Here is a 26,355-nt window from a genome sequence, read left to right as displayed (position 1 = left end):
GAAGGAAGTGATCTGTGTGAAAGGGTTTTTAGGATTAGCGTTTCAATTAACATTAAAATTTCAATGGGACTCTATAATTAATTTGCAGTGTTCTACATACAGTGGAGAAATCTGAGTGACCTTTCATGGGTAACATCCAACTAAGTACATATATCAAAATTCTAAGGTTGACAAATTGAATTAAATACTTAACACTGTAATTAAATAAAGGGAACCGAATTTTAAGTGAAATTTAATTAGATTGTTCATTTGAAATTGTTCTGAGAATTTAGCACCCTTTCTTGCACTCTCATTATCCTTACTTCCTACTTAAAGTAGTTTTGAGCTACATATAATGATTTAATCCTCAGGGTGATACCCTCTGTACATGTGTACTGTGTATCAGTGTGAAGTTACCCTTTTCTGATTCTAGAAATATAGTTGACCCTTAACCAGCACAGGTCTGAACTGCATGGGGCCATTTCAATGGAGTTTATGTTTTTTATGTGGATTTTTTAAGTAAATGTATTGGACAGTTTTTTGGACATTTGTGACAATTTGAAAAAACATTTTCTTTCCTCTAACTTTATTGTAAGAATACAGTATATAGTACACATAACATACAAAGTATGTGTTAATCAACTGTTTATGTTACTGGTAAGGTTTCTCATCAACAGTAAGCAATTAGTTTTGGGGGAGTCAAAAGTTACACCGATTTTTGACCATGTGAGGGGTTGGCACCTCTAATGCCCATGTGGTTCGAAGGTCACCTGTGTTTTCATATTTAAGAGCTCTTTTGACCATGTGAATTTGAAAGATACTTTGTTATGCTATTTGCTGTTACAATCTCTCAAACACATCAGGGGTGACATTTCAGTAAGTAGTCATAGGCATGTTTGTGGGGTTTTCTTTTTTTGTTGGTTGGTGATTTTAGTCATATTCAGGTACATTTATCTTCCCCAGTGGGAAAATTAATCCTGCTGAAAGATTTGGCAAATGCAATTTTTATGGAAAAAGTGATAGTGTTCATTTCGCTCCAGTCTCCTGGTGCATTCATTGTTCTTTTTTAGGAGGAAGATGAAGATGAAGATTTTGAAGAGGAGAGTGATGATGATGGTACTGCAGCTCTACTTGCAGAACTGGAAAAAATTAAAAAAGAAAGAGCTGAAGAGCAGGCCAGGAAGGTAAAATCACAGTTAAATATTTACATCTTTCTTCATCTTCTGCTAAACAAAAAAATGCGTTTTATTTCAATATCTTACATTAGAAATCATCCTTGCCATGTCTAGATACTAGAGCACTTACAGATCTATAAATGTGATTTTTTTTGTGACATCCTTTAAGTTTCCTGGTTTTGTTAGAAATTCCTTGCAAATACTTCAGACATGCCTAATAATACACATCAAATTGATCTTCATTCACTACTTTATTTGTTCAGCAAATTTTTAGTCAGTGTTTGTTAAGTGTCAAAAAATCAAAGATGATTCAGGTGTAGTCATGGCCTACAAAGAACCCACTGATACAGTGAGGCCATCTTTATCTCTCCTCGTCTCTTGCTCCCAGACTCCTTTCTAGGTGCTGGTTGATACAGTCTGTCAGTACATTTTATGTAACCTAGGGCAGTTTACCTAAGTTCTGTGAGTCCCCATAGACTAAGACTTCCCTGAGTCTCCATTTATACAGTGGAAGAAAAGGATGTCTAACTCAATGATAGTTATAAGGATTAAATAGGGTGCATAGTACATACCTTTAAACTTTGAATTTTACCCATAATAGTAACTAAGGTGAAACTGGGGAGGCAAGAACAGGTCAGAGCATTAGGAGAGGTTCATAAACCAGGGCCGCAGGAGTTTGAACTCTTTTCTAAAGGATATGTGGAGCTAGTTGATTTCAGCAGGAGATGGGTAAGATTGGATTTGCATTTTAGAAAGATTACTCTGGCAGACATATGGAGGTTGGATTAGAAAGAACTTATTGTGGAGGCTGCTATATTAATCCTTGCACAAAATTGTGAGAATCTTGCATAATAGCAGTTGGAGTTGAGAGAAGTGAACAGATGCTTATAAAGCTATCAAGGAAGTAGAATTGACCAGGTGAAGTGACTGATTAGATGTGGCAGCAAAGATGGGCATGGTTAGGTGGAGAGGAGAGAGATGATGAGTTCTGTTTGGAACATGTTGAATCTGACACATGAGACATTCCAGTGGGGGTGTCCGCCTCCACTTTCAGAGGGAACAGCTCAGCCTTTTTTACGGGCTTCTGTGTAAGATTTCATTTGAACCAAGAACTGCACTGTTAAAAAAGAGGGAAAAAGACTTGGGGAAAAGACTGATGTAGGTTAATGCTGGTATTCTAGGAAAGTAGAGGACTGCTAGAATTCAAATTGGAAGAAGAAAAATATTTTAATTATAATTCTCATCAGAGTTTGGCATGAGATAGCTTAATTCCTGTACTGCTTAAGATTTTTATATCTAATTTTTAAAAATCAAAGAAGAAAGAATGTTCCTGATACTGCTTTCACTTATCTCTTCCACCTCTTTCCTCAAACCATCCTCTCTTGCTTAATGTATCCTACTTTTGAAGGTTTTAGAATATTAAACAATCCCCTTGGAAAGCATTTTCAGTTCACCAAGACCGTCTAAACTCCCCTGCTAGTTCTTCTCCTTTGATCCTGTATTTCTGTTCTTGTAGCACATGCCACCATTTATTGCATATGCTCAACATATGTCATCCTATTTTTCAGTGCCTGACTCAGGTGAGTACAGCTATAAGACTTCTGCTCACATTTATAACCCATAACCTGAGAAAATGCCTGGAATACAATGAAGACTAAAAAAAATTGCTTGGTGAATAAATGAATCATTCACTATTGACATCCTGCCAATGGCTAAAGAGTCTAGGCTAAACCCTCCAGATTCTTTTGATCTAATAGGAACAGAAAATCCAAAGGGAAGTTTAAAAATAAAATACATATACTCAAACCATCATATTCCTCTTCCTTCAGGGAAGTTTTACTTTATGATTTATTTTCCTCTTACTTTTTACAGAATTCTCAAAGATGTAGTGTGATACACATCAAGAAAAGTAAAAATCCGCTTATACTACAACATCAAACAACTAAAACGAATTTGACTGGATGGCACAGATCTTACCTTCCACAAGTAAGTCCCCTGCTATTTTTAATTGTCAGTCTAGAATGATACTACTTTCTGGAGGAAAGGCAATGTAAATATTGCCAAAACTAAATATTTAGTGTCACTATGGACAGATGTTAGATTTCATAAGACATGCACAATACATCAAGCAGGAAAAGACAGGATTGATGGACAGAAGGGAGTAAAAATTACTGTCCTAAGCCAAACATTTTGCTATTCTTTAGGTCGCCAGCAGTTCTGTGAATGAGGTATTATAATTTGTCACTTTTATTAAATTGTAATTGAATAGATAAACTGGCACATGATTACAAAGTGAGTACATATCAGATTTGTTGTTTTCATGTTCATGTGGCTTGACTGACTCCAAGGCATGCGCATAATGATGTATTCTTACTGTGTGCCCTCTGCTTCTCTAGGAGTCACCCAATGTACTTTGTATTCGTTTGCTAGGGCTGTCACAGCAAATTACCATAAACTGGGTGGCTTAAAACAGCAAAAATTTATTCTCTCCCAATTTAGAACTTTACAATCAAGGTATTGCTAGAGTTGGTTCCTTCTGGAAGATCCTTTTCTTGAAGGAGCTAGATAAACATTTCCAGGGAGAAAATGGTTATTGATGATTAACAATTTTGTTATACTGTATACACTATATAGAACTTGTTTCTCAAAATGCTAATGTAGAAGGAAATATAGTAAACCTCAGTGAAAATGGAAGATAGTCTTAAATTGCCTGAAGCCATAGATAGCTGGCACTCCTCGGCACCATGCACGGCTGTACTTCCAACTTCACATTGCCTTCTCTGCACCTCTATGTACCCATTTTTCCTCCTAAAATGATATTAATGAATTTAGAGCCCAATCCAGTATGATTGCATCATAATCCTTTCCTGAATAAAATCCACAAATAACCGGTTTCCAAACAAGGTCACATTCTGAGGCTCTGAGTAGATGTGAATTTGGGGGACACTATTCAATCCACTACACACTTTTCAGAAAAGGATTTCCAGACCTCAACTCAAGAGGATTTTATTAGGCTATCTGGAAGTGGGAGATATAAAATTGCATTCTAAAATAGAATTCCATGAAATTATAATACACAGTGTCATTTAAGATCCATTGCATTGTGATGATATACCTCAACTCAGATTCACAAATATTTGATCATGGCCTAGAAGCATTTACAGACTTCCTCATACACTGTGAAATCAAACCATCAATAATTGAATGGAGAAGATGGGGAGAAGAAACTTCTGTCAACTAATGATAAAGTTAGCCAAAATAAATGGTTCAAATATTAATAATAGAATTCTCCTACTAATATGTTTGAAAAAGTTTTCACGTCCTTATAAAGCACTCCTGGGAGAGTGATAACAATTGTCTACAATTAATTATATATACAGTTAACCACTGATTATCAGATTATAGATGCAGTAGTGGCTGAAGGTTTGAAACAATGCAATAATTCTGAATTATAGAACTAATATATGTATACCTGGTGCCTATGTTGTACTGTAGTGAATAGTGAACACATTAATGAAATTTAGTTATAATTCTGCAGCAGTAAAGAGATGATTTTGAATATCAGAAATTTTAAGGTGCTGCTTTGATGAGCTATGTCTTTCAAGATTATGTCTTTCCAATCTAACATTCTAATTTAAACATTCAAACACCTGTAGGTACAGTACACACATATATACAACTGAAGCTATTGCAAAAAATGTTTACATCAATTTACAAAACTGATTAAACTTCCCATTCTATCATTTCCAGACAAAGGAGCTGATTCACTATATTTATTAGTCACCCGTCTCCATGTTTCTTTTTTGTTTTGTGCTTTACGATTGATACTTTCCCTTTCTAGTCCCAATTCTTATTTATCAATTTTTCTTTTCATTCCTACAAGCATATCCCTGTGATTCCCTTTGTGGTTCCCAACATGATCAGGTAGATCATCATGTGTGTAGAAGACAGTTTAGCAAGACTTTGAAAAATACCGAAATACCAATATCCTGGTTTGCCTGTTTAAACTTCCACAGTTTGGAAGTTAATTAATAACAAGACTCTAAAGCTAAATTGCCTGGATTTATGTCTTGGCTCTGCCACTGGGGAGATCGTAGTCTTGTTAAATAAACATGCTGTGATTCAGTTTCTGTTCCATCATCTATAGCTTGTGGGGTCCATAAGGGGGTTGTGAAAATACATCAATTGATAAATTGAAACATGTGGAAAGTGTCTGGTACATGAAATATTCAATAAAAGGATTGTTTCCTTCCTCCCCTTCTTTTCCTTCCTACATCAAGTAAAGTATATTAATGTCAAATCTTTATAGAATCCAACTTAAAAATGATTTCTACTATGAAATCTAGGTAAAATACGCAAGCAGACGTGGTGTCTTAACATTGAGCTCTGTGTTTATATTAAAACTTCAGATTTGCCTAGTATTCTAAGTGATTGCATATTAATTTCTAATTCCTGCATTTGAAAGAGTAAATGCACACCTTTTTTCAGGAATTATAGTACATATTTCATGAGACCTTTTCAAATTGCTTTGATTCTCATTGATATATTCAAATCTTGATCTTTGAAAATGATTGCCTTTATTTACTTATATAAAAGATTCTGATCTTTACTCTGGAAGGAATAAGCTAAACTTTTCCAGGAGAGGATGAATTGCTATTGATGATTAACAATAATTTTATTGTACTATATCTACAGAACAACATGTTTACCAAAACATCAATGTATAAAGGAAATATAGGAAACTTCAGTGAAAATGGAATACTTTGAAATAGCCTGAGGTCACAGAGATGATAGCCAGTAGTAAAGACTTGTTACCATCCCAATTCCAGACTTAATATTAAATTTTTGATGATACTTAATATATTCAACATTTGCATTGTTAGAAACTGGGAAAGCTATATTTCCACTTCTCTACAAGTATACCAAAATACGATGGATTTTAAATATACAACTAATAAATATAGCAAATTCAGCATTTAATGGAATGTATTTTCTCTTCTAGCTCAAATTCCAGGGTTTAAAAGTGGTAATAATAAATGCCTACATATAAAACATGGCCAGATAATTGCAAAGTAATGGCTATTGTAACTATAAGAAGACAATATGTTCAGATTAGATAGATTATGTTACTACACTCACCCATATTATGGGGTCCCCCCTATACCCCATTGCAGTCACTGTCCATCAGTGTCGTAAGATCACTGCCAGTTTTTTTTGTCTTTGTTTTTGTGGATCAGTGCTTGGTCAAGGCAGAGAAAGAGAAATACAAAGCTTTTAGTGGTTATATGGACTCGAGTAACTACAGAGATTTGAAGGTCCTCAAAATTGTCATGTTTACCACCAGCCACTTAAGAAATTCTGAATTAAAATAACTTTGAGTATGAAGCACAGTCAAAAAAAGTCTGAGAAAAAAAAAACTCTTAAAATTTTCTGGTTTTTGGGTAACAGACTAGCCAGAAGAAGGGAGTATAAAGCAGTATATGAAAGCTGTGGATAGAGTAGCAAACTGACAGTGGAGATCACAGCCCAGTCATACCTGGGGGCTGTGGCTGTCGCTGGGAAGAGCTAGAAGCTAAGAAACTGAGTTTGTCCCTTGGCAGAAGGCCAGGCCTTCAGGACAGAAAACTTGTTCACCAAGGGAAAAAAATGACCAAACTGGAGAATGGTGGGATCTTAAATACAGGGCTGGTACTGCCCTCAAGACATTTTCCATACTTTGATGCTGTGTGTAGTAAGATGCAATGAAAGTGGAAATAACTCAGGGAAGAACAGCATTTCTCATATTACAGGGCTGGGGTAACTTAGTGATACCAAAATTATGAATCCGTCTAATTCCCTCGTTGGACTGATCTCATCTACCCCCAATCCCACTTCAAAAATAACTTAAAGAGGGAACCCTTGCTGCTGGGAGACAACTTCTGTTGGACCTCTATGCTTCCTTTACATTCATTATCTGACATACAACAGAAAAAAGGTTACAAGACTTGTAGAAAGGCAAGAAAATATTAATACTCAAGAACAACATGTGCACATACACAATTCAGGTACACAATTTATTTATGGGGTTACCAGACCAGGACTTTCAAGTTAACTATGATTCGTGTGTTAACCCTTATAGAGAAGCATAGACAAGATAAATGTAATTAAGATATGTATGGGGTAAATGGCAGAATTTGCAGAATCTCCCGCCTGTCCTTAGTCCATTTGCTTATCAGTAGGTGTCTACCATCACAGAGCCTCCCATCCATCCGGGGCAAGGGGTGGAGAGAAAACAGCCATTCTCTTCTCCCCTCCATTCCTGGTATGTAATTAGTCTGGCTGGCGTCTGCCAGTCACCAAGGACCCGCCCATGGGGTCCCTACAGGAAAGGGCGGCAGGAAGTAGAGAGTGTGCCTGGCTTGAGTGGTGGCCGGGAGGACACAGGATGGGGCCAGGCCTGGCTCAAAAATTCGAGCAACTACAAATGATAAAAGCCTTCCTCTCAACCGACCCTTTCCTTTGACTTATTTCAGTTTCACTGGTTTCATAGGGAACACACCCTGGACTGGGAACACCCTTTGGCCTGAAACTACAATGCGTCAAGAATTTCACCAGAAAATTTGAATCTCCAAAGACCACCAAATGGACATTCCAAAACAGAAAAGCTATAATATCTGAAACTAAGAACTCAGTGGGTAGGGTAATGAGGAGGTTGAAACCAAAAAAGGTAGTATTGGTGAACTCCAAGACCAGTCAGTATAAAAATACATGAACAGAAGCACGTAAGACAACAGAAGGTAGAAAAATTAAAATAGATAAATGGATGAATAAAATATGTTCCATACCCAACAGGGCAAATGTGGAACTGGAATTGTAGGATAAGGGCAGAGAAAGAATGGGACCACAAAAAGTCCAAACAAAACAAACAAAATGAAACTTGGACAACATAGGCCAACATCAACAGAAACAAAACCATACCAAGAGATATCATTGTCAAAATACTGGAAACAAAAGTGAAGAGAAAACAGTAATAGTAGCCAAAGAGAACAGTAATAAATGAAGCAGTTAGCTTTTTAACAGAAATAATAGAAGGCAGAATTTAATGGTATTTCACTTTGAAAATGACAAGCAAAAATAACTGCCAAAATTATTGTATGTGCAGCATATATGCAGTTATATGCATATAGTATACATATACGAAGATGAAGGTAGAAGAAAAGTATTTAAGAAAAATAAATCTTCTGCAGGTCAATAGCAGCAGGCCTGATAGTAACGCAGGGAGTAAGAAATGACCATGCTGATACCTATCTATTGTACATGTACATATGCCTGCCTATCAGATTTACTGACGTAGTGGATACAGTAGGTAAGAGAAAGACTTTAAGATGACGCATGGGTTTTTTTTTTTTTCATTTGTTTTGGTTTTTTATCTTGACATAATTTCTATGTATAAAAGGCCTAAAAAAGTAGTATAAAAAATTACTGTATATCATAATTGCTATATCCTTCTCTCTCTTTCTCCCCACCTCTATCCCTCTCAGTAATTATCTTTGTGGTCAAGAAATTTAGAAGGTTATTTCTCCACACTGCAAAAAACAGCTTGAAGTTGCGTTCCTTTAGAAAGTAGTATTGTTAAAAGGCTGACCATTTTTCACCTTGAACTATTTTAAATAAATTTTTGAATGCAATACTTTTGGACTTGACTGTGAGGCAGGCTTTTGGCTGTACACTAAAATGGGGGCTTATTTGTGGTTATAAATGCTCAGTGGAGATTTTTATTTTCTCTTCCATCTCATCAAGGCAAGACTAGAGCAGGGGTCCTTGCTACTATTTCCTGAAGTATAGATGTTACATCTAACATGAGACTGTAGACTTTAAGGGTCCCAGTTTTAGAAAGATAACTTGTGTTTAATCGTTTAGGTCAGGTGGCCCATCTTAGGTTTCCAGTGGGGCTCCTTAGCAAAGAAGACAGATTAGCAAGAGCAAAACAGTTTATTGACTCATGCAGTGCATATCACCCAGGGAAATCCCTTAAATGAGGTGTAACTCAGAGGCAGCTTAGAAGTGCAGTTTATAGAGCATCTTTACAAAGAACAGTACATTTGTAGAGAAGTGATAGCGATAGCAAGCTTCCAGGGGTGGCAAACTGGGGGAAGGTAAATACATGGGAGGGAAGTAAGGCGTAGGGTTTGTTTGCAGGTCCTTCTGATGCGCATCTCTGGGCTGATGGTGTCTCCAGCAAAAGGAGAATCTATATCCTGCCATTAGGCAGAAGGGAAGAGGAGGCTAGAGAGAACTTTTCCCGTGTTTGCTGCAGCTTTTTCTTTTTAAGTGGTTTCCCCCCTCCCCTAGTTTCTTGGGATATAATTGACATATAACACTATGTAAGTTTAAGGTGTACAATGTGTTTTGATACACAGATATATTGGGTGCGACATGATTACCACAGTAATAAGGTTATTAACACATCCATTACCTCACATAGTTACCAGTTTTTCATTGTGGTGAGAGCATTTCAGATTTACTCTCTGACCAACTTTCAAGCACCCAGTCCAGTGTGTTAACCGAGTTACCATGCAGTACAGGAGATCCCCAGAACTTACTCATTTTATAACTGCAGGTTTGTACCTTGTGACCCCACCCCCTGAGCCCCTGGCAACCACCATTCAATGCTCTCTGTTTCTATGAATTATTAAGCTTTTTTAGATTCCACATAAAGTGAGATTGTATAGTATTTGTCTAACTATGTCCAGTTTTTTTCACTTAACACAGTGTCCTCCAGGTTGGTCCATGTTGTCACAAGGGGCAGGATTTCTTTCCTTCTTTTGACTGAACAGTATTTCATTCTATATCTATCTATCTATCTATCTATCTATCTATCTATCTATCTATCTATCTATCTATCTATCATCAATCATCTGTCTCTTCCCACTCATCTGCTGATGGACACTTAGGTTGTTTCAGTGTCTTGGGTTTGTGAATAATAGGCAGGGAGCATGAGGTGCAGTTACCTTTAAGATAGTTCTTTCAAGCTGCTTGTTGTTTTTAGCTCTAAGTAATTTTTCTGTCAGAGGCATATTTTGCAGTGCCATATCCTGGTTTGCTTCCCCAGCAGGGGTCCTTGCTACTATTTCCTAAAGTATAGGTTTTATTTGTTACGGCTAACATGAGACTGTGGACTTTAAGGGTCCCAGTTTTAGAAAGATAACTTGTCTTTAATCCTTTAGGTCAGGTGGCCTTCAGGCTTTACCGTTGTGTTTTCCGTGCTCTGTGACAGCAATTCAAACAAACCAAGGATCCATGTTTTTTTTTAATAAATCCTCAGAATGAAAACCTGTTTCTGTGGTTGTTTTTTCACTTGAGATTCCCATTTCCACCGAATTCTAAGATTCTACAGAGTCTTACCATCCTGTTGGTTTAGCAATGTTTTCCCTAAATGTAATATATTATACAGGAATATTAATAGCACTGTTTTTGTGACTTTCTTTGGAAACTAATATCAGAGTATTGCCCCTTAATTCCAGAAACAGAAGCATAGGCCAATTAATGTTGCTTTATTCTTTCAAAGCAAATATATGGGCTCATTTGCATGCTTCTATGCCTTAAATAATTAATAATAAACTCTTATTTAAAGTTATGTGACTAAATGTTAGGTTTGTTAATTCTGGTGTTGCCTCCTACAGCTTCACATAATCATTTAAGAACTAATTTGGGCCAATAGAGTCCTCAGCCCTTGATTGACTATGTGAAATATAAAAAAAATTTCCTTATGGCATTTTGGACTAATTTCCCCCTAAAATCCTGTTCAGCCCAGTTCTTCATGCCCTTCATAACACACAAATGTTAACTGCGCTTAGAATAAAATCCAGAATTATTAATAGGTTTTGCAAAGCCTTGCATGATTTAGCTTCTGCTTGTCTCTCGGCTTCTTTTGCTGCTTGTCTTCTCTATCATTCTGCTCTGATCAAAGTAGCTTTCTTTATTGTCACAGACCCTTCCAACTTCTGCACATTTCCAAGTGTTGTTCCATTTGCTAAAAGTTCTGCTCTCCTACTAATTTGACCAGAAAACTTTGAGCCACTCTACAGGTTTCAACTCAGGTGCTCTTTTCCCCTTAGAAGCTTTGTAAGTCCTCCCCAAACTCGATTCTTTGCAGGAGAACCTTGGAGATATTGCAAGTTTGGCTCCAGACCACTGCAGTAAAGTGAGTCTGGCGAATTTTTTGGTTTTCCAGTGCATATGAAAGTTATGTTTACACCATAGTGTAGTCTGTTAAGTTTGGGATAGCACTATGTCTAAAAATACAAGGTACATACCTTATTCAAAAAATTATTTTATTACTGAAACATGCTAATCACCATCTGAGCTTCCAGCAAATTATAATCGCTGATCCCAGACCACCACAGCGAATAGAATCATAATGAAAAAGTTTGAAATATTGCAAGAATGACCAAAATATAACACAGAAACATGAAGTGAGCAAATGCTGTTGGAAAGATGGCATCAGTAGACTCATTCAAAGCACAATTGCCACAAACATTCAACTCGTAAAAAAGCAGTAATCTGTGAAGTACGATAAGGTGAAGCACAATAAAGTCAGGTATGCCTGTACTTTTTGTTTTCTAGCAGTCAGTGCCATATTCTTATTGCAAGGAGTAATTTAATTCCTGCCAAACCTGTCAGGTGCTATGTTAAACTGATAGTGTCATTTTGAAATTTCAAGGGTGTATTTGCTGATTTTTCAACTTTTATTTTGAAGAGTTTCAAAAATAGCAAGTTTAGTGAACCCTCATAGACCCTTCAGTCAGCCTTAAACTCCCTTAATTTTCAAAAGTTTCAAGTTTGAAAGTTCAAAAAGGCTTGTAAATTTAATTTGTGTGTATGTAATAAAATTATGGTTTAAAATTTAGTTCGACCCTGGGTAACATCAGCAGTTCTTTACATTTAAAAATGAATCTGTTCACTACTCAAAATATGGAAAAATTAAACCAAACATTGTTATAGAAGATAGTCTCTAATTGTTGCCTTTTATTCCTTGCAATTTTTTTTTTAAAGGCTGTCAATACTTTTTTTTGGTATCATTACAATTACATGAGGAACATTATGGTTACTAGACTCCCCCTATCACCAAGTCCCCCCCACATATCCCATTACAGTCACTGTCCATCAGCTTAGTAAGCTGCTGTAGAGTCACTACTTATCTTCTCTGTGTTGCACAGCCCTCCCCATGCCCCCCCCCCACATTATACATGCTAACCGTAAGGCTCCCTTTCTTCCCCCACCTTATCCCTCCCTTCCCACCCATCCTCCCCAGTCCCTTTCCCTTTGGTAACTGTTAGTCCATTCTTGGGTTCTGTGATTCTGCTGCTGTTTTGTTATTTCAGTTTTTTCTTTGTTCTTATACTCCACAGATGAGTGAGATCATTTGGTGCTTGTCTTTCTCCGCCTGGCTTATTTCACTGAGCATAATACCCTCTATCTCCATCCATGTTGTTGCAAATAGGATTTGTTTTCTTCTTATGGTTGAATAATATTCCATTGTGTACATGTACCACGCCATCTTTATTCATTCATCTACTGGTGGACACTTAGGCTGCTTCCATTTCTTGGCTATTGTAAACAGTGCTGCGATAAACGGGTGCATATGTCTTTTTCAAACTGGACTGCTGCATTCTTAGGGTAAATTTCTAGGAGTGGAATTCCTGGGTCAAATAGTATTTCTATTTTGAGTTTTTTCCTTGCATGTGTATTTTTTGTGGCACATTGTAGATAGAAAAATAATTGTTTAACTATTGGTGATATTCTGGAAGTTTTCTTCATGGGGAAACTTCAGAGAATGGCTTTTGTGTCTTTGAATCTTTTATACTTCATAGATCATAAGCTTTACACAGTCCTCTGCATGCAGATATATGTGTTTGGAGCTAAACAGTTTTCTGTATAACCTTTAAAACTTGAGCCATACACTGCACAGGTTCCATTCTCCATTTCAATTATTGTTAATCTAGATTAAAGAGAAAAACAAAGTACATTCATGACTTTACTAATGTGGAAATATAAAAATGAAATAATATTATTTAAACATAGGCACTGAAATAATATTTCAGGAGATTTTAGTACCATGACAGGCCTTTCATAATTCATAGATATGCAAAATACTTAGATAAAAGTACAGGTTACTTTCTATTACAAATTATGTGCCACTGTTTTCTTATATATTAGAAGTTCATCAATTTACAAAGCCCAAATCTTTACATATATGTACCTGAGTGAAATGAAAGTTTTTAAAAAAATTTAAAGCAATACTTAGATACAAAAAATGAAGTCAGAACTCAATTAAGAAGTCAACTACAAAATAAACAATCCTCTTCAGATATATGCACTTTAACTTGGTAAGGAAATAAAAACAAATTGTGAAATCCTCTTACATATATATATACATATGTACACACACATAAGCATGTGTGTGTGTTTAGGCAACCTATGTAGAGACAGTTACATCTGTATATCTATTTTACCCTGGGATCTTGTAGTTGTATGATTAAATGTAATGCGTGGTGATTTGTTTTCTCCCAGAACAGGTGGGAAATAGAAGGCTGAGGAAAGAATGATAAGGCTACATCAAAAAAGACCATGGTCTGATAGTATTGTATTTAAAATGACAAGAGAATGAACTGTCCATGCAGAAACCCTAGCCACAGTAGGAGAAAAAAAATTAAGGGATTTTTAGTAACTGCTCTTAGTCTCAATCTGTGCATATTAGAGATTCATTTCTAAAAGTCTCACTTTTTTTCATGGGTTCCTTCAACTACTGTGTCTGTTTCCCATACCACTAGCATCACATTTCTGCCAGAGCTCTGATTACACTGGATTCTCTATTCATTTGTTTATAACTGTGTCTCTAACTGAAGCGTGAAGCTTTTGAGGGAGCTGTGTCCTACTCATCTCTGTAATCATCTCTGCATTGTTCCTGCAACTGGAGTTAACACTTAACAAATGTGTATTGCATGCATAAACAGAAATGTAGTATGTTACTTGTTTTGCTTCCAGAATGAATTTTGCACTTGCAGGGAAAATATTGAGATAAAGTGATACAAAATCTTATAAGTATTTCCAGAGAATAAACCATTTAAGGGCCCATAGGACATTTCCAAAGATATATCATCTGGTCCATAAAACTAATCTCAATAAATTTAAATGTATTCAAGTTAATACAAAATATGTTCTTGGATCAAGATGGAGCTTAATTGGAAATCAATAACAGAAAGAACTCTGGAACATTCCCCAAAGTTGGAAACTAAGTAATGCACATCTGAATAACCCATGAATCAAAGAATAATGCAAAAGGGAATTTAGAACCATTTTCAACTAAATAAAAATGAAATCACAATATCTCAAAATATGTGGGTATGTTGCCAAATCAGCTCATATATTCATAGCATGAATGCTTCCATTAGAAAAAAAAAAAGATTTCAAATCAGTGTATCAGCTTTCACCATAAGAAACTGGAAAAAGAAAAGTTAACCCTAGGCAAGAAGAAAGTAAATAAAGATCAGAGCAGAAATCAATGAAAATAGAAAGTTGAAAAATAAATGGTGAATAAGTACACAAAAAAGTCATTAGTCTTTGGGGAAATGCAAATCAAAACCACAATGAGATCCTACTACGTATCTATTAGAATGGCTAAGATGTAAGAGATGCGCTGTAACAAGTGTTGACCTCCAGGGTGTGGAGCAACTAGAAGGCTCACACATTGCTAGGGGGAATGCAACAGGGCCCAACTATAATGCTTTGGCAGGTATTCAGAAAGTTAAACATATACCTATCATACAATTCAGTCATTCCACTCCTAGATATTTATGTAAGAAAAGGAAAGCCTATGTTTGTACAAAGCCTGCTACACAAATATTCATAGCAAGTAGTTTTATTTTTAATAGTCGACAAGTGGGAACTACCCAAATGAATATCCAAGAACAGGTGAAAGAATAAACAAATTGAGCTATACCCAGAAGTGGAATAACTCAAAAGTAAAAAAGAAATTAACTCTTCATACATGTTATGAGGTCACAGAATCTCAAAATAATCGTGCTGCGTGAAAAAATCCATACATGAAAACAGTACCTACTGGAGGGCTCCATTTATATTAAATTCTGGAAATTGCAAACTAGCCTATAGTGACAGAAAGCAGGTTAGTTGCCCGGGAGCAGAAAGACTGGGTAGGAAGCGGTGTGAAGGGTGGATTACAAAGGTACAAAGGGAAAGTTTTACAGATGACAAATATGTTAAATGTTTTGATGCTATGAATGCTTTCATGGCTGTATATATTTGTCAAAATGTAACCAATTGTATGCTTTAGGAGGAATCCGGAGGAGGCCAGCGGCGGCGGCGCGCCTGTGCAGACCTGGGGCGGGCGAGCGCCCTTCCCCTGCCGCCGGGCCCGCAGCGCCCCCGCCGCAGCCGCCTCGCCGCCCCGCCCTCGTCGGAACGGCCGCGCGAGCACTGAGGCGGGCGGCCTGGCCTCGCCGAGATGCAGGGCTGCCCGCACCGGCCGCCCGGACTGAGGAACTCCCGGAGGGGCTGTGAGGCCTCCAGCAAACAAGGACCCCCTCTTCTTGGCACCCGTGCACCTGCAGTTCTAGGTCCCAAAGACCTTTTTCCATATAAGGAACACAAAGGCAAGTTTGGAAAGTCAAACAAACGGCAAGGATTTAATGCAGGACTGCGGGAAATAGAGAATATCCCGGGAGTACAGTTTCCTGGATCCCAGGCCCCTCGGCACCAGAGCTCTTCAGAAACGGAGGGAGCAGGTGGAGACGGGCCGAGGCAGGCGGTGAGGACGGAGGTGACAGACCAGGAGACGGAAACGGCAAGGGAAGGAACGGGGAAGCTGGTTCCGAAGGGACAGAGTCACGCTCCTCAAACAAGCCCTCTGACCACTCCCGGGACTCGCCCGGAGATGAAGACGACAAGGACCGCAGGGAAGAGGGGAATGAGCAGCTCCGGGGGCGGAGACGCCGACACGACGCGGAGCGCAGCCCCCGACCCGCGGCGGAGCGTGAAGGGGCCCGACCACCGTGATGAGCGCTGCGCGGCAAGGGGAACCCCGAGAGGGCTGCACGTTTGCTTGTCTGATGTTCTTGGACTCGGTAAGAACCAACATCTTGTCATTGACAGAACCCCGGTTTGTATGTACATTATTCACATTCCTCTCTGTTGTGTTTTGGGGGAAAAAGACATTTTAGCCTTTTTTAAGGTTATTGATTTAATTTCATGTTACTTGGTTGCATGAGGTTGCCCTTAACCACTAAGAAGTACCAAGATTTTTGCACAGACTTCTCCCTGTCTAGGATCCTTTTATCAAGGCAGTTATGTTCTTCATTCTCCTGCCTTCGCTCCACCATCACCAAACACTCAGTCAAATATAAATTAGCATTTTTTAAACGCCCCCTCATAATGCTTCAGGGACACCCTCTCCATGACAGAACCCAGGAACCAATTCCTGGATATGTAATGTTGGCGTATTGAAGATAAAATTAAAATTGCCCTTCAGTTTTGAGGCCATGTGTAGTTTGATCATACTGTAAAAATACCTTCCCTATTAGAAATAGCTAGTTGGCAGCATATACTTCTCAAAATTCATGTTGTTACATACATAAACTCGGTTTCTACATGTGAAGTTAGTGAGTCTTTTTGTGTTACTCCAAAATAAAGACAATGGTTTATTTTTCCCCCCAATGCCAATACAATTTGAGTTGATCACACAAGGTGGGTTCTTTACATTTGAAAGCTGGATTCAGCAGCCGCCCTATGGAAAACCACAAAAGGCATTGACTTTTAAAGTGAACAATTGTTTTCGTTTGGAACTAGGACTAGAATAGTTAATATTCATCCACACACTATTATTATGTGTACATTATTGTTGCTCTTGTGATAATAGAGAATTTTATTTATTTTTATGCCAGCTTATATTGTGAGAACACTTTCAGTCAGTTTGGGTTTGATCAATCCTGTTATGCTTGTCCTGGGAACATCTTTTCGTGTATTTGAGGTTTGTAGCTGAAAAGTTTACTGTAAAAAAAAAATCAAAAACAAAAAAAATGTATGGTTTTACAGAATAAATTTATTGGAATGTGTACTGGGAATAAGATTTGAGGTTGTAAACAACTAAGTGTAATTTGGCTTCATATATGTAATGTGAGGTATTAATGTAATTCATATATTAAAGCTAAAATTGTTAACAAGAAAATTTGTATGCTTTAAATATGTGCATATCTATTTATTGAATGTTCATTGGATATCCATTATATCTCAGTAAATTTGGTGATAGCTTCCAAGAAAATATATAACTTCAAGAACTTAACTCCTCTGCTTTAGTCTCCTCATCTGTAAAATCGGCCTAGTATCTTGCACAGTACTTAGGACATGACCATGTTACTCATTAGTATCGGTATAGGCTGCTCAGCTCCACAATCTGTATTTAGGCTTTAAGAGATTTTTTCTGAATCTATTAGGATGTGGGAACATCCTGGCATTGCATGAAGGAAAGTGTGATGGTTGAATAATCATAAGAATGCCTTAAATCTACAAATAGAGACTTATTGGTACAGAGACTTACTGGCTAGGTGAAAGAATGGAGCCGTCTTCCCATTGCCAGGTTCCATTTGTTGGAACTTTTACTAGTCCCATCCAATGATATGATTTCACCAATTTAAAGAAATCCTGCTCGAAACCACAAATAAGATCAGTGCTTAGAATTGTAATAAATATAAGACCATACTTATTTAATCATTTTTTTCCATGCTTATGATTGGAATGCATTCTCTGTCCTCTAGCATAATTCTGACTTAAACAACACATGCACAGTACGTGGAATTTCTGTGCTGTCTTTTAATGCAGAAAGATTTGGGGTTAGTGTATCTGAGTCTTGGTGCTTTCTTATACTTCAGGTTCACATTCCAGTGAGTTGCCTCATATGCTAGGACTAAATATAGGAAGGGGACTTAAAACAAATACTCCACCTGGTCCTCTCTACTGTATATCTTCAGGAGACTGGAATTTTGAGACATACATGAAGCTTGACTCTGGTACCAACTTTTGCTTTCATTAAAAAACTGGTAGCAGTTCTTTCTATAACATAGCCAGTTTTGAGGACATGGGCCACAGTAACTTTCTAGAAAGGGAGAATATGTTATTAATCCTGCACAGCTCTGAAAAGTATAGCAGATTTTGTTACGGACAAGCTAAGTACCTTTTTTATTCCAACTCTAAAATCCACATAATTAAACCTTTATGGTCATACTTAATGGCCTATCTCTACACACACACACATATATATATGAAGAGAGATGACAAACTAAGCACCCTCTAATTTTTATAAGTACTCCTTCATTGTTAAAAAATGCAAAATAAAGCTACAGTGAATTAGGGACAAGACCTAATCACTTTCTCATACAGGCTCTTGTTAACACCATTGGATACATACCTATGCCCAAGTATGTATAGAAGCATGCAACTTGTGCTGCAAAATATTAGAAAACCTTCGCTTACCTTTCAAAGAAATTGGAGCTCCTTGGTTGAAAAATGCTATTAAAATAATCATAATTATTAAAAGTTAATATTGTACAGGCCAAAAGTAGCTGACAAGTCTCTAGATTAACAGCAAAGGACACATTCAATATTGCTAGCTTATGTTTCTGTGCTTTTTTATGCATTGCTGTCATTCGATCGAGAATACTGCTTTCTACTTCTCTGTTATCACTTACAATTTATGATCATGGCACTGCATATCATTACCATTACCATGAAACGGATCCCCAAAGCTATAGCAATGGACCGGGCAAGGAAAAATGCAGATGCTGTCAAAGGAAAAAGAAAAATGAGAGAAGAAGGTTTAGGGTTCCAATATCTTCATGTTTAATAGGAACAGGACATAGGAAGTAATATGTGTTTTTTTCAAAACCGGCAACATAAGTACTTTATAAATGATTAACACAAAAGAGTATAATAATACAATATTCCCTCCTATCCACTCTAAAAGTTCCCCAGCCCACCTCTAGAGGAAATTATGACTACATATTTTTTAATTTCCATGCAGGTCCAACAATAAATATGGACAGTTCCTGTGAGCCATCTTTTAAAAAGACATATTTAAGAACCTATACAAACTATTCTGTGAAGTCTTTCATTTAAGAAACTATCTTAGTGATTATTGCATATCATATTCCATAAAGTCAAATTTTTATAAGTAGCTGCTTGCATTGTGGCTAATGAGTATATAAACAAAATCTATTAACTGACTTAATTTTTCCCAATGCATATTTGTTTCTTAGTTTTTGCTATTAAGACATAATGATATGAATAACATTTCACACACACCTGTGCATATTTTTGAGTACCTTTCTAGGAAAAATTCCTGAAAGGGTAATTGCTGAATCAAAGGACATTTCATTTAGAATTTTTGTAATGATTGAAAATTTCAATCCGAAGAGTCTATACTGTTATGTAGCCCCCAAAATATATTTAAAATCATGTTTTTCCGTACTTTCCTCCACGCTAAATATTATTCACATTTCTTAAATGTATAAACTGATAGGCAGTATTATTTTTTAATGCTTATATTTCCTGTTATGAATGAGACTGAGCATCTCTCACTGTGGTTAAATAATGTTTTTATTTTTTTCCCTGGGACTTCTCTTTTTTATTTTAAGTAGCTTGTTTGTTTTTCACTAGAGTTGATCAAACTTTTCTTTATGAATTATGTTTTTTCTTGATATGAATGAAAATGCCTTTATTATTCTGAGTTTATAAAATAAATTACATACCTGGTCCATCATGTTACATGGTTTTCTTTTTTATTTGGTCTATTTGGTATTTGTGTGTGTGTGTGTGTGTGTATGTTTATGTGTTTATGTTTGTAATGTAGGAATTCAAATTTTTAAAATTTCTTTTCCAAATGAGCACTGAATTTTCTAACATTATTCACTGAATTGATCAATGTGTTCTCATTGATATGAAAACCTCCATTCTGATATGATACATTCCTGTATCTGTGTTTATTCCTATATTCTTTAATCTGTCATTCCATTCAAACTGTATGCAAAGTTTCCTTAGTTTTATAATATGCTTGAGTATTTGATAATTGCCATAATATTATATTACATTTTATATTTAGAATAATTTGGCTATCATTACACTTTATTATGTGCCTTAGGAACTTCAAAATAAGCTTTTCAAGAACCTGCCACTTTAATATATGGTACATTGATCTTTCAATAAAATCATATTAAATAGAGATAATTTACATCTTTAAAATGTCTTTTATCCTTGAATTATGTCTGTTTCCTTTATGCATGTCTTACTTTATGTTCATCAATGCAACTTTCATACATTTATTTCTAGAGTTTTTCTCCCCACTGGTCAAGACTTCTCTTTCCAGGTTTATTGACATATAACGTGTAAGTTTAAGTATGTAACATGATTATGTCATACACACATATATTGAGAAATTATTATCACAATAAGATTATTGGCCTCCATCTCATCATATAATTACTTTTCGTCCTGTGTGGTGATAACTTCTAAGATTTGCTCTTAACAACTTTCAAGTACATAATAAAGTATTGCTAATTATAGGCACCATGGCTGTGCATTAGATCCTCAGAACTTAATCATCTTATAGATGGAAGTTTGTGCCCTTTAACCTGCATCTCTCTACTCCCCCACTCCCCAGGCCCTGAAAACTGCCATTCTACTCGATTTCTTTGAGTTTGCCTTTTTGTAGAATCCACACATAAGAACATACAGTATTTGTCTTTCTCTCGCTGAGTTGTTTCACTTCGCATAATGCCCTTAAGGTCCATGCATGTTGTCACAAAGGCAGAACTTCCTTCTTTCTTTATGGCTGAATAATATTCATACACATATATATATATACATGTATAGCACATTTTCTTGATCTATTTGTTCATCCATTGATGGGCACTTAGATTGTTTCATGTCTTGGCTATTGTGAATAATGCAGATATCTCTTTGAAATAATGATTTCATTTACTGCCCAGAAGTTGGATTGCTGAATCATATGGCAGCTCTATTTTTAATTTTTTGAGGAACCTCTACACTGTTTTCAATTTATATTCTCACCAACAGTACACAGGGTTCCACATCCTCACCAACAGTTCTCTTATTTCTTTTATGCCAGCCATTCTAACAAGTATGAGGTGATAATTCACTGTGCTTTTGACTTGAATTTCCCTATAGATTAGTGATGTTGAGCATCTTTTCATGTACTTCTTGGCTATTTGTATAATAATTACAAATATCTCTTCTTTAGAGAAATGTCTATTCAAGTCTTTTGTCCATTTGAAAATCAGATTTTTTATTTTTTTGCTATTGAGTTGTATGAGTACCTAATATATTTTGGATATTAACTCCTTATAAGAAAGATGGTTTGCAAATATTTTCTCCCATTCCATAGGTTAGCTTTTTATTTTGCTGTGCAGAAGCTTTTTAGTTTGATGTAATCTCGCTTATTTTTGCTTTTGTTGCTTGTCGTTTGGGTGTCATTTCCAAAACCATTGTTACCAAGATCAATGTCAATGAGCTTCCCCTCTGTATTTTCTTCTGAAAGTTGTATAGTTTCAGGTCTTACATTCAAGTCTTTAATCCCTTTCAAGTTAATTTTTGTTAGTGGTGCAAGATTGGGGTCCAATTTCATTCTTTGCCTGGTTATCCAATTTTCCCATCATCATCTATTGAGGAGACTGTCCATCCCTCCTTTGAGTCTTCTTGGCTCCCTTGCCAAATATCAGCTGGACGTCTATGAATGGGTTTTCTTCTGGGCTCTTGGATCCATTCCATTGATCTGTGTGTCCAATTTTCACCAATATCCTTTTTTTACTACTATAACATTTAAACCAAGTTTGAAATCAGGAATTGCAATGCTTCCAGCTTTGTTCTTTCTCAGGATTGCTTAGGTTATTGGAGATTATTTCTAGAGTTTTTCATTAAAGGTTTATTTCTTTTTTTGGTGATTTTTGGTCTTGTAAGTATGGCATTTTTCTTTCATCACATTTTTCTTGTTTTTGTAGTTAGTAAGACAACTAATTTTATCATCTTATTTTCAGTCAAGTCCATGTGTAACATTTCCTTATTTTTTGCAATATTTGTGTGTGAAGCTTTTGAGGGCTTGAAAAATATTTAAATCACATTTCTTTTGTAAATAATGTTAATTTACCTATTCTACTTTTTTATCATTAACTCTTTTCCTTTTTTTGGTTATACATGTTGGCTAGCACCAGCAAAACAACCAATATTATTCAACAATAATGACTGTAAAATTTTTGCTTTTTCTAACTATGATAAAAATGCTGCTGGCATTTATAATAAGCATGATAGCTTTTGAATATATATACACATATATTTTATACATATGTACACATATCTAAAAGGCAGTATTTATATTTTAGAGGTTTAAAAATTAAGTTCCTTTTAACTAAGAATTCGTATTGGTTGTTATCAAACCCTTCTCAACATTATGTCTATGACCAAAACTTTCCACTGTGATTATTACCCATGGCACATTTTCATTCTTAGAATTAACTCTTATAAAATGGTATTATTTGATAATCACTTCTTTCTTAACATTTAAACAAAATTCATGGTGGAACCAAGAGCCCACATGAGAGTAATCTGTTTCTTTTTATGTGAGCTATTGCAAGCTCTCATTTCAGTGATATTCTGGCTTGTTGAAAGACCGAGGGCATATCTTCTTTACTCCATTCAGGAACAGTTCTGTGAATAGCAACTGAGTCACCCGCACCCACACCGCCTAAGGACATAATTCTGGAGGATAGCTTTTGTCTTCTGCATTCCATTTCTATTTATTCCTCAGAATTATTTGTTCAGTGATCACTTAGAAACTGCTCTCCCAATTGTCATTATTATGATAGTCTCATCATATTTAGGGCATGAAAAGATCCTAAATTCAGGTTTCTACCAATAGTGTTACATATTCCAATATTGTATTCAAGAGCACCTCATTTCTGTTTTCCTCATTGAGCTAAAATAAACGGAATGTTCATCACTGACTTAATCACACAGTTTCTGAGCTTCACCTGGGTGTACTGAGAGAAGACAATGGAATACAGGACTTACAGTTTTCTCCACATTCTTTTGTAGTTCTTCCCTTGCGCCATCGTGTAGAAGTACCCTGATTTACCAGTTCAAAGTTATATTTGTTGGATTCCGTCATCTCTGGAGGAAAACAATTCAAGCCAATCTGATCATGGACTTCCTGACACTTGGGTCATACATTTTTACAATTAACTTGCCATTTCTATTCCTACCCCTTTTAAAGTATAATATCAGTTTCCTTTTGTCTTATATTACTTCTTTATTAAAAGTTTTATGCTTTGTAACATAAATAAAAGTATTCTATGGCAAAATAGCTTTAGCAAGATCCTATATACTATTAAAAAAGTTAATTCTTATTTTATATAGAAAATATATTTTATGTAGAAAATTTCTTATGTAGAAAATATAATGAAATCTAACATTAAAATAAAAACACTGAAAAGTCAAAAAGTCATGGGCCTAGGGAGTTAGATATGTGTTTAATTCATAAAGCCACATTTACCAAGTTAATTACTTCACAAATTGCAAAAGAAAGTGAGAAAGACAAACAACATCAATACAACCTGATATGGGTATTTTAAAATGTAACATTAATAATATGCCTTTAGTATCAATAGTAATCATGTAGTAAGCATTTAGTAAACACTAATATATTAATTTTCTTTATAGTGAAGGACATAAAAATGATAAAACAGGGTCTAAAATTTTTTTAGGATAAAGACAAAGAATCTTGCTTCTGAATGAAATAAGTAGAAATCATTTTTGCTCTTGTAATAATTATTACTGAAAATTTTAAAACTTTTTACAAATGAAATGTTAATACTAATTAGCTTTTATACCTAAAATTAAACTAAAGCTTTTTCTGTACATACAATATGTAATCTAATTATTGAAAATGTGAGGAGGGTGGGTATTTTTTTATGGATAAAAAAATTGAATCTTATAGGTGGCAAAATCACATATTTTATTTAATGCTGCCAGCGTTGAGTTATTTATAAATTTGTGATTTAACAATCACTTTCAAATATATGTCACTAGATTAGAATACCATAGAAATCCACTGAAGTAAATAACAGCATGTTTTTTCTCTTTACTTGACCGAAGAGGATACTTAAGTGCATAGAGACTGTGTATTGTTCCAGATGTCAAAACTAGAGACTGGTGAAAGTTTGATTAAAATTCAATTCTTCTAACTCCAAATCCTTATGCAGTTGCTATTGCAGACTGCCTAAATTGTGACAGGTTTTATGTGGTTAATGAAATGAAGGGGGCAAAAAGTTTTCAAATTTTTGAAGACTTGGTTTAAAATATAACACCAACATAGCATGAAATGAACAGAAGTGAATCAGGGTAGATTGCTTTCCTATGCTTTATATGTTTATAACAAATTCTGGGTGTCTTCACACAGTACACAGGCCACACTACACACACCCGTGGAAAGTGCACACCCGTGCTGTGATGAGCCCACTGATCTCAACCAGTCCCATCATACAACTATGACTGCTCGTCTACCCCACAGATGAAAAGTCTTCATTTTACAAAGGATTCCTGAAAAATATTAGATTAGGCATTTACTTTTCTGTTTTCTTTCCTTATGGTGAGATGATATATTTTTATTAGAAAAGTGAGAATACAGAAAATTTTCCCCCATACATATATAAAAAAGGAAAGAATGTAAATAACTCATTTAAAACCAGGCAAATTATTTTTGTATTTCTCTTGGTTATAAAAAATTATATCAAAAAATATAATGGGTGTTTTAATTCACCTACATTAAGATACTTGGTCAAAAATATTTTCCATCACTAATATTGAATGACAACACATTTTTCTATTTACAGTTGTTTTATTTGGTGAGAATTACTCTCTTTGCAATGTAAATTTGGGTAAATATACAAATTTTTTGTTGAATTTTGTCCTAGTATATTTAATCAACTTCGGTCCATATCATCATCATCATTAAGAAAAATAATTTCACATTTGTTTATATAGCAACATATATCATCTTACATTTTACATAGTAATATATTACAGTGTCTAGCAGAGCTCAGATAAGAAATAGCTATTTAACAAATATGCATAGTGCTTAGATTACAAATAATAAAAGCATTCTCATATTTGATCGTGATAGAAGCAATGGATATAATTTCTTTTATTTTGCAAGTAAAGTTTATCACAGAAGGTAAGTGCCCTTGCACAAGAGCAGAAGACTTGTGAGAAAATTGAAATTGAAATTCAAGTCTCTAATTCCAATGTAAAGATTCATTCTTCTAGTTTTGTTTAGAGATAACGCTCTATCTTACAACATAACTTCTTATCCTTCACTAAGTATTTCTTATTTACCTGTCACTGAACAAAATGAGAGTATAGCCCAAAAGTAATAAGCACCCCTGGCCCTCAGCAATTCTACCCAGACACCAAAGAAGCAATTAGAATTACCTTATAGTGTGAATATTTTTAGGAACTTTCTTAAGATTGAAACTTGATTCAAGAGTTTCTCATTTCTTGAATAACAGTTGTCAAAAACACACACACACATAGATACACACCTGATCAGAGAAGGAAGGTCCTGATCTTGTGGATAAAGCCCCCTACAAAACCAGAAAATTCAGACATGTCTTGAGTTCCCAATTTAAGATTGAAACTAGAGATGCCCAGTCAATTTTGGTCCCTGAGAAAGATATGATAAATGCTCTAATCTCATCTTCCTGTTGAAGAAGCGTTAACACAAACCACAGTACTTCTGCCTTTTCACTACACAGAAAAATTCGTTTTGATGAAATAAATTAAAATACATGATTAAGCATCATATGCTTAGCTTAAATAATTATTGATTTGTGATCAGTATTATTTCATTTATGATATACGTGGTTGTCTCAGATCCATCTCTGCTCCTAAATAGGGTCCTTTTCTCCTTTTTCCTTGTGAACATCACTATATTCCTCTCATACATAATTCAACACCTTTTCATAATAAAAACAAACTTTAGCATACATATTAGGATCTATATAAATATCATCCTTAATTTCAAGATAATAGTAGTCTTTTAGAAAATCATAACTGGAAAACCATCACTAAAAATCACTTCTTTCCA

The 26,355-nt window shown here is 35.5% G+C and overlaps 2 protein-coding genes and 1 pseudogene across 5 annotated transcripts in view; 2 read left to right on the top strand and 1 right to left on the bottom strand.

Annotated features, from left to right (window-relative positions):
* The window catches only part of LOC140846565 (uncharacterized), a 64,277-nt gene extending 48,534 nt beyond the window's left edge, over positions 1–15,743 (top strand). For 2 of the 4 annotated variants that reach the window (XM_073223433.1, XM_073223432.1), the window contains exons 5-7: positions 1,050–1,163; positions 3,027–3,140; positions 7,684–8,821. In XM_073223433.1, coding sequence (XP_073079534.1) covers positions 1,050–1,163; positions 3,027–3,140; positions 7,684–7,905 — 450 coding nt within the window. In that variant the 3' untranslated portion in view covers positions 7,906–8,821. Of the gene's footprint in view, positions 1–1,049; positions 1,164–3,026; positions 3,141–7,666; positions 8,822–15,486 lie in introns of those variants that run through there. The other 2 variants (XM_073223434.1, XM_073223435.1) reach the window with 2 other exon arrangements.
* On the bottom strand, positions 13,017–26,152 carry KLRK1 (killer cell lectin like receptor K1). The gene is made up of 7 exons (XM_073223436.1): positions 25,811–26,152; positions 23,283–23,381; positions 18,893–18,985; positions 18,678–18,713; positions 18,149–18,300; positions 17,746–17,849; positions 13,017–13,134 (listed from the first exon to the last, which is right to left on the bottom strand). The coding sequence occupies exons 2-7, from the start codon at positions 23,377–23,379 to the stop codon at positions 13,017–13,019; spliced, it is 600 nt and encodes a 199-aa protein (XP_073079537.1). The 5' UTR covers positions 23,380–23,381; positions 25,811–26,152.
* LOC118970607 (hepatoma-derived growth factor-related protein 3 pseudogene) lies at positions 15,646–19,967 on the top strand (annotated as a pseudogene).
* Positions 26,153–26,355: the final 203 nt, after the last annotated feature.

This window comes from Manis javanica, chromosome 15 (genome assembly GCF_040802235.1).
Source record: "Manis javanica isolate MJ-LG chromosome 15, MJ_LKY, whole genome shotgun sequence".
Classification (NCBI taxonomy): domain Eukaryota; kingdom Metazoa; phylum Chordata; class Mammalia; order Pholidota; family Manidae; genus Manis; species Manis javanica.
The sequence above is the reverse complement of the archived record's forward strand: the minus strand, read 5'-3'. Positions and strand labels throughout refer to the sequence as shown.

What these genes read in the sequence shown, in the direction of transcription:
- KLRK1 (XM_073223436.1), bottom strand. Translation starts at nt 23,379, where the DNA reads ATGACGGAATCCAACAAATATAACTTTGAACTGGTAAATCAGGGTACT. An exon ending in AAAAGAATGTGGAGAAAACT is followed by an intron (nt 18,986 to 23,282) that starts GTAAGTCCTGTA and finishes TTCCTTTGACAG; the next exon opens with CATCTGCATTTTTCCTTGCC. An exon ending in TATACAGTAGAGAGGACCAG is followed by an intron (nt 17,850 to 18,148) that starts GTGGAGTATTTG and finishes GGTTTCGAGCAG; the next exon opens with GATTTCTTTAAATTGGTGAA.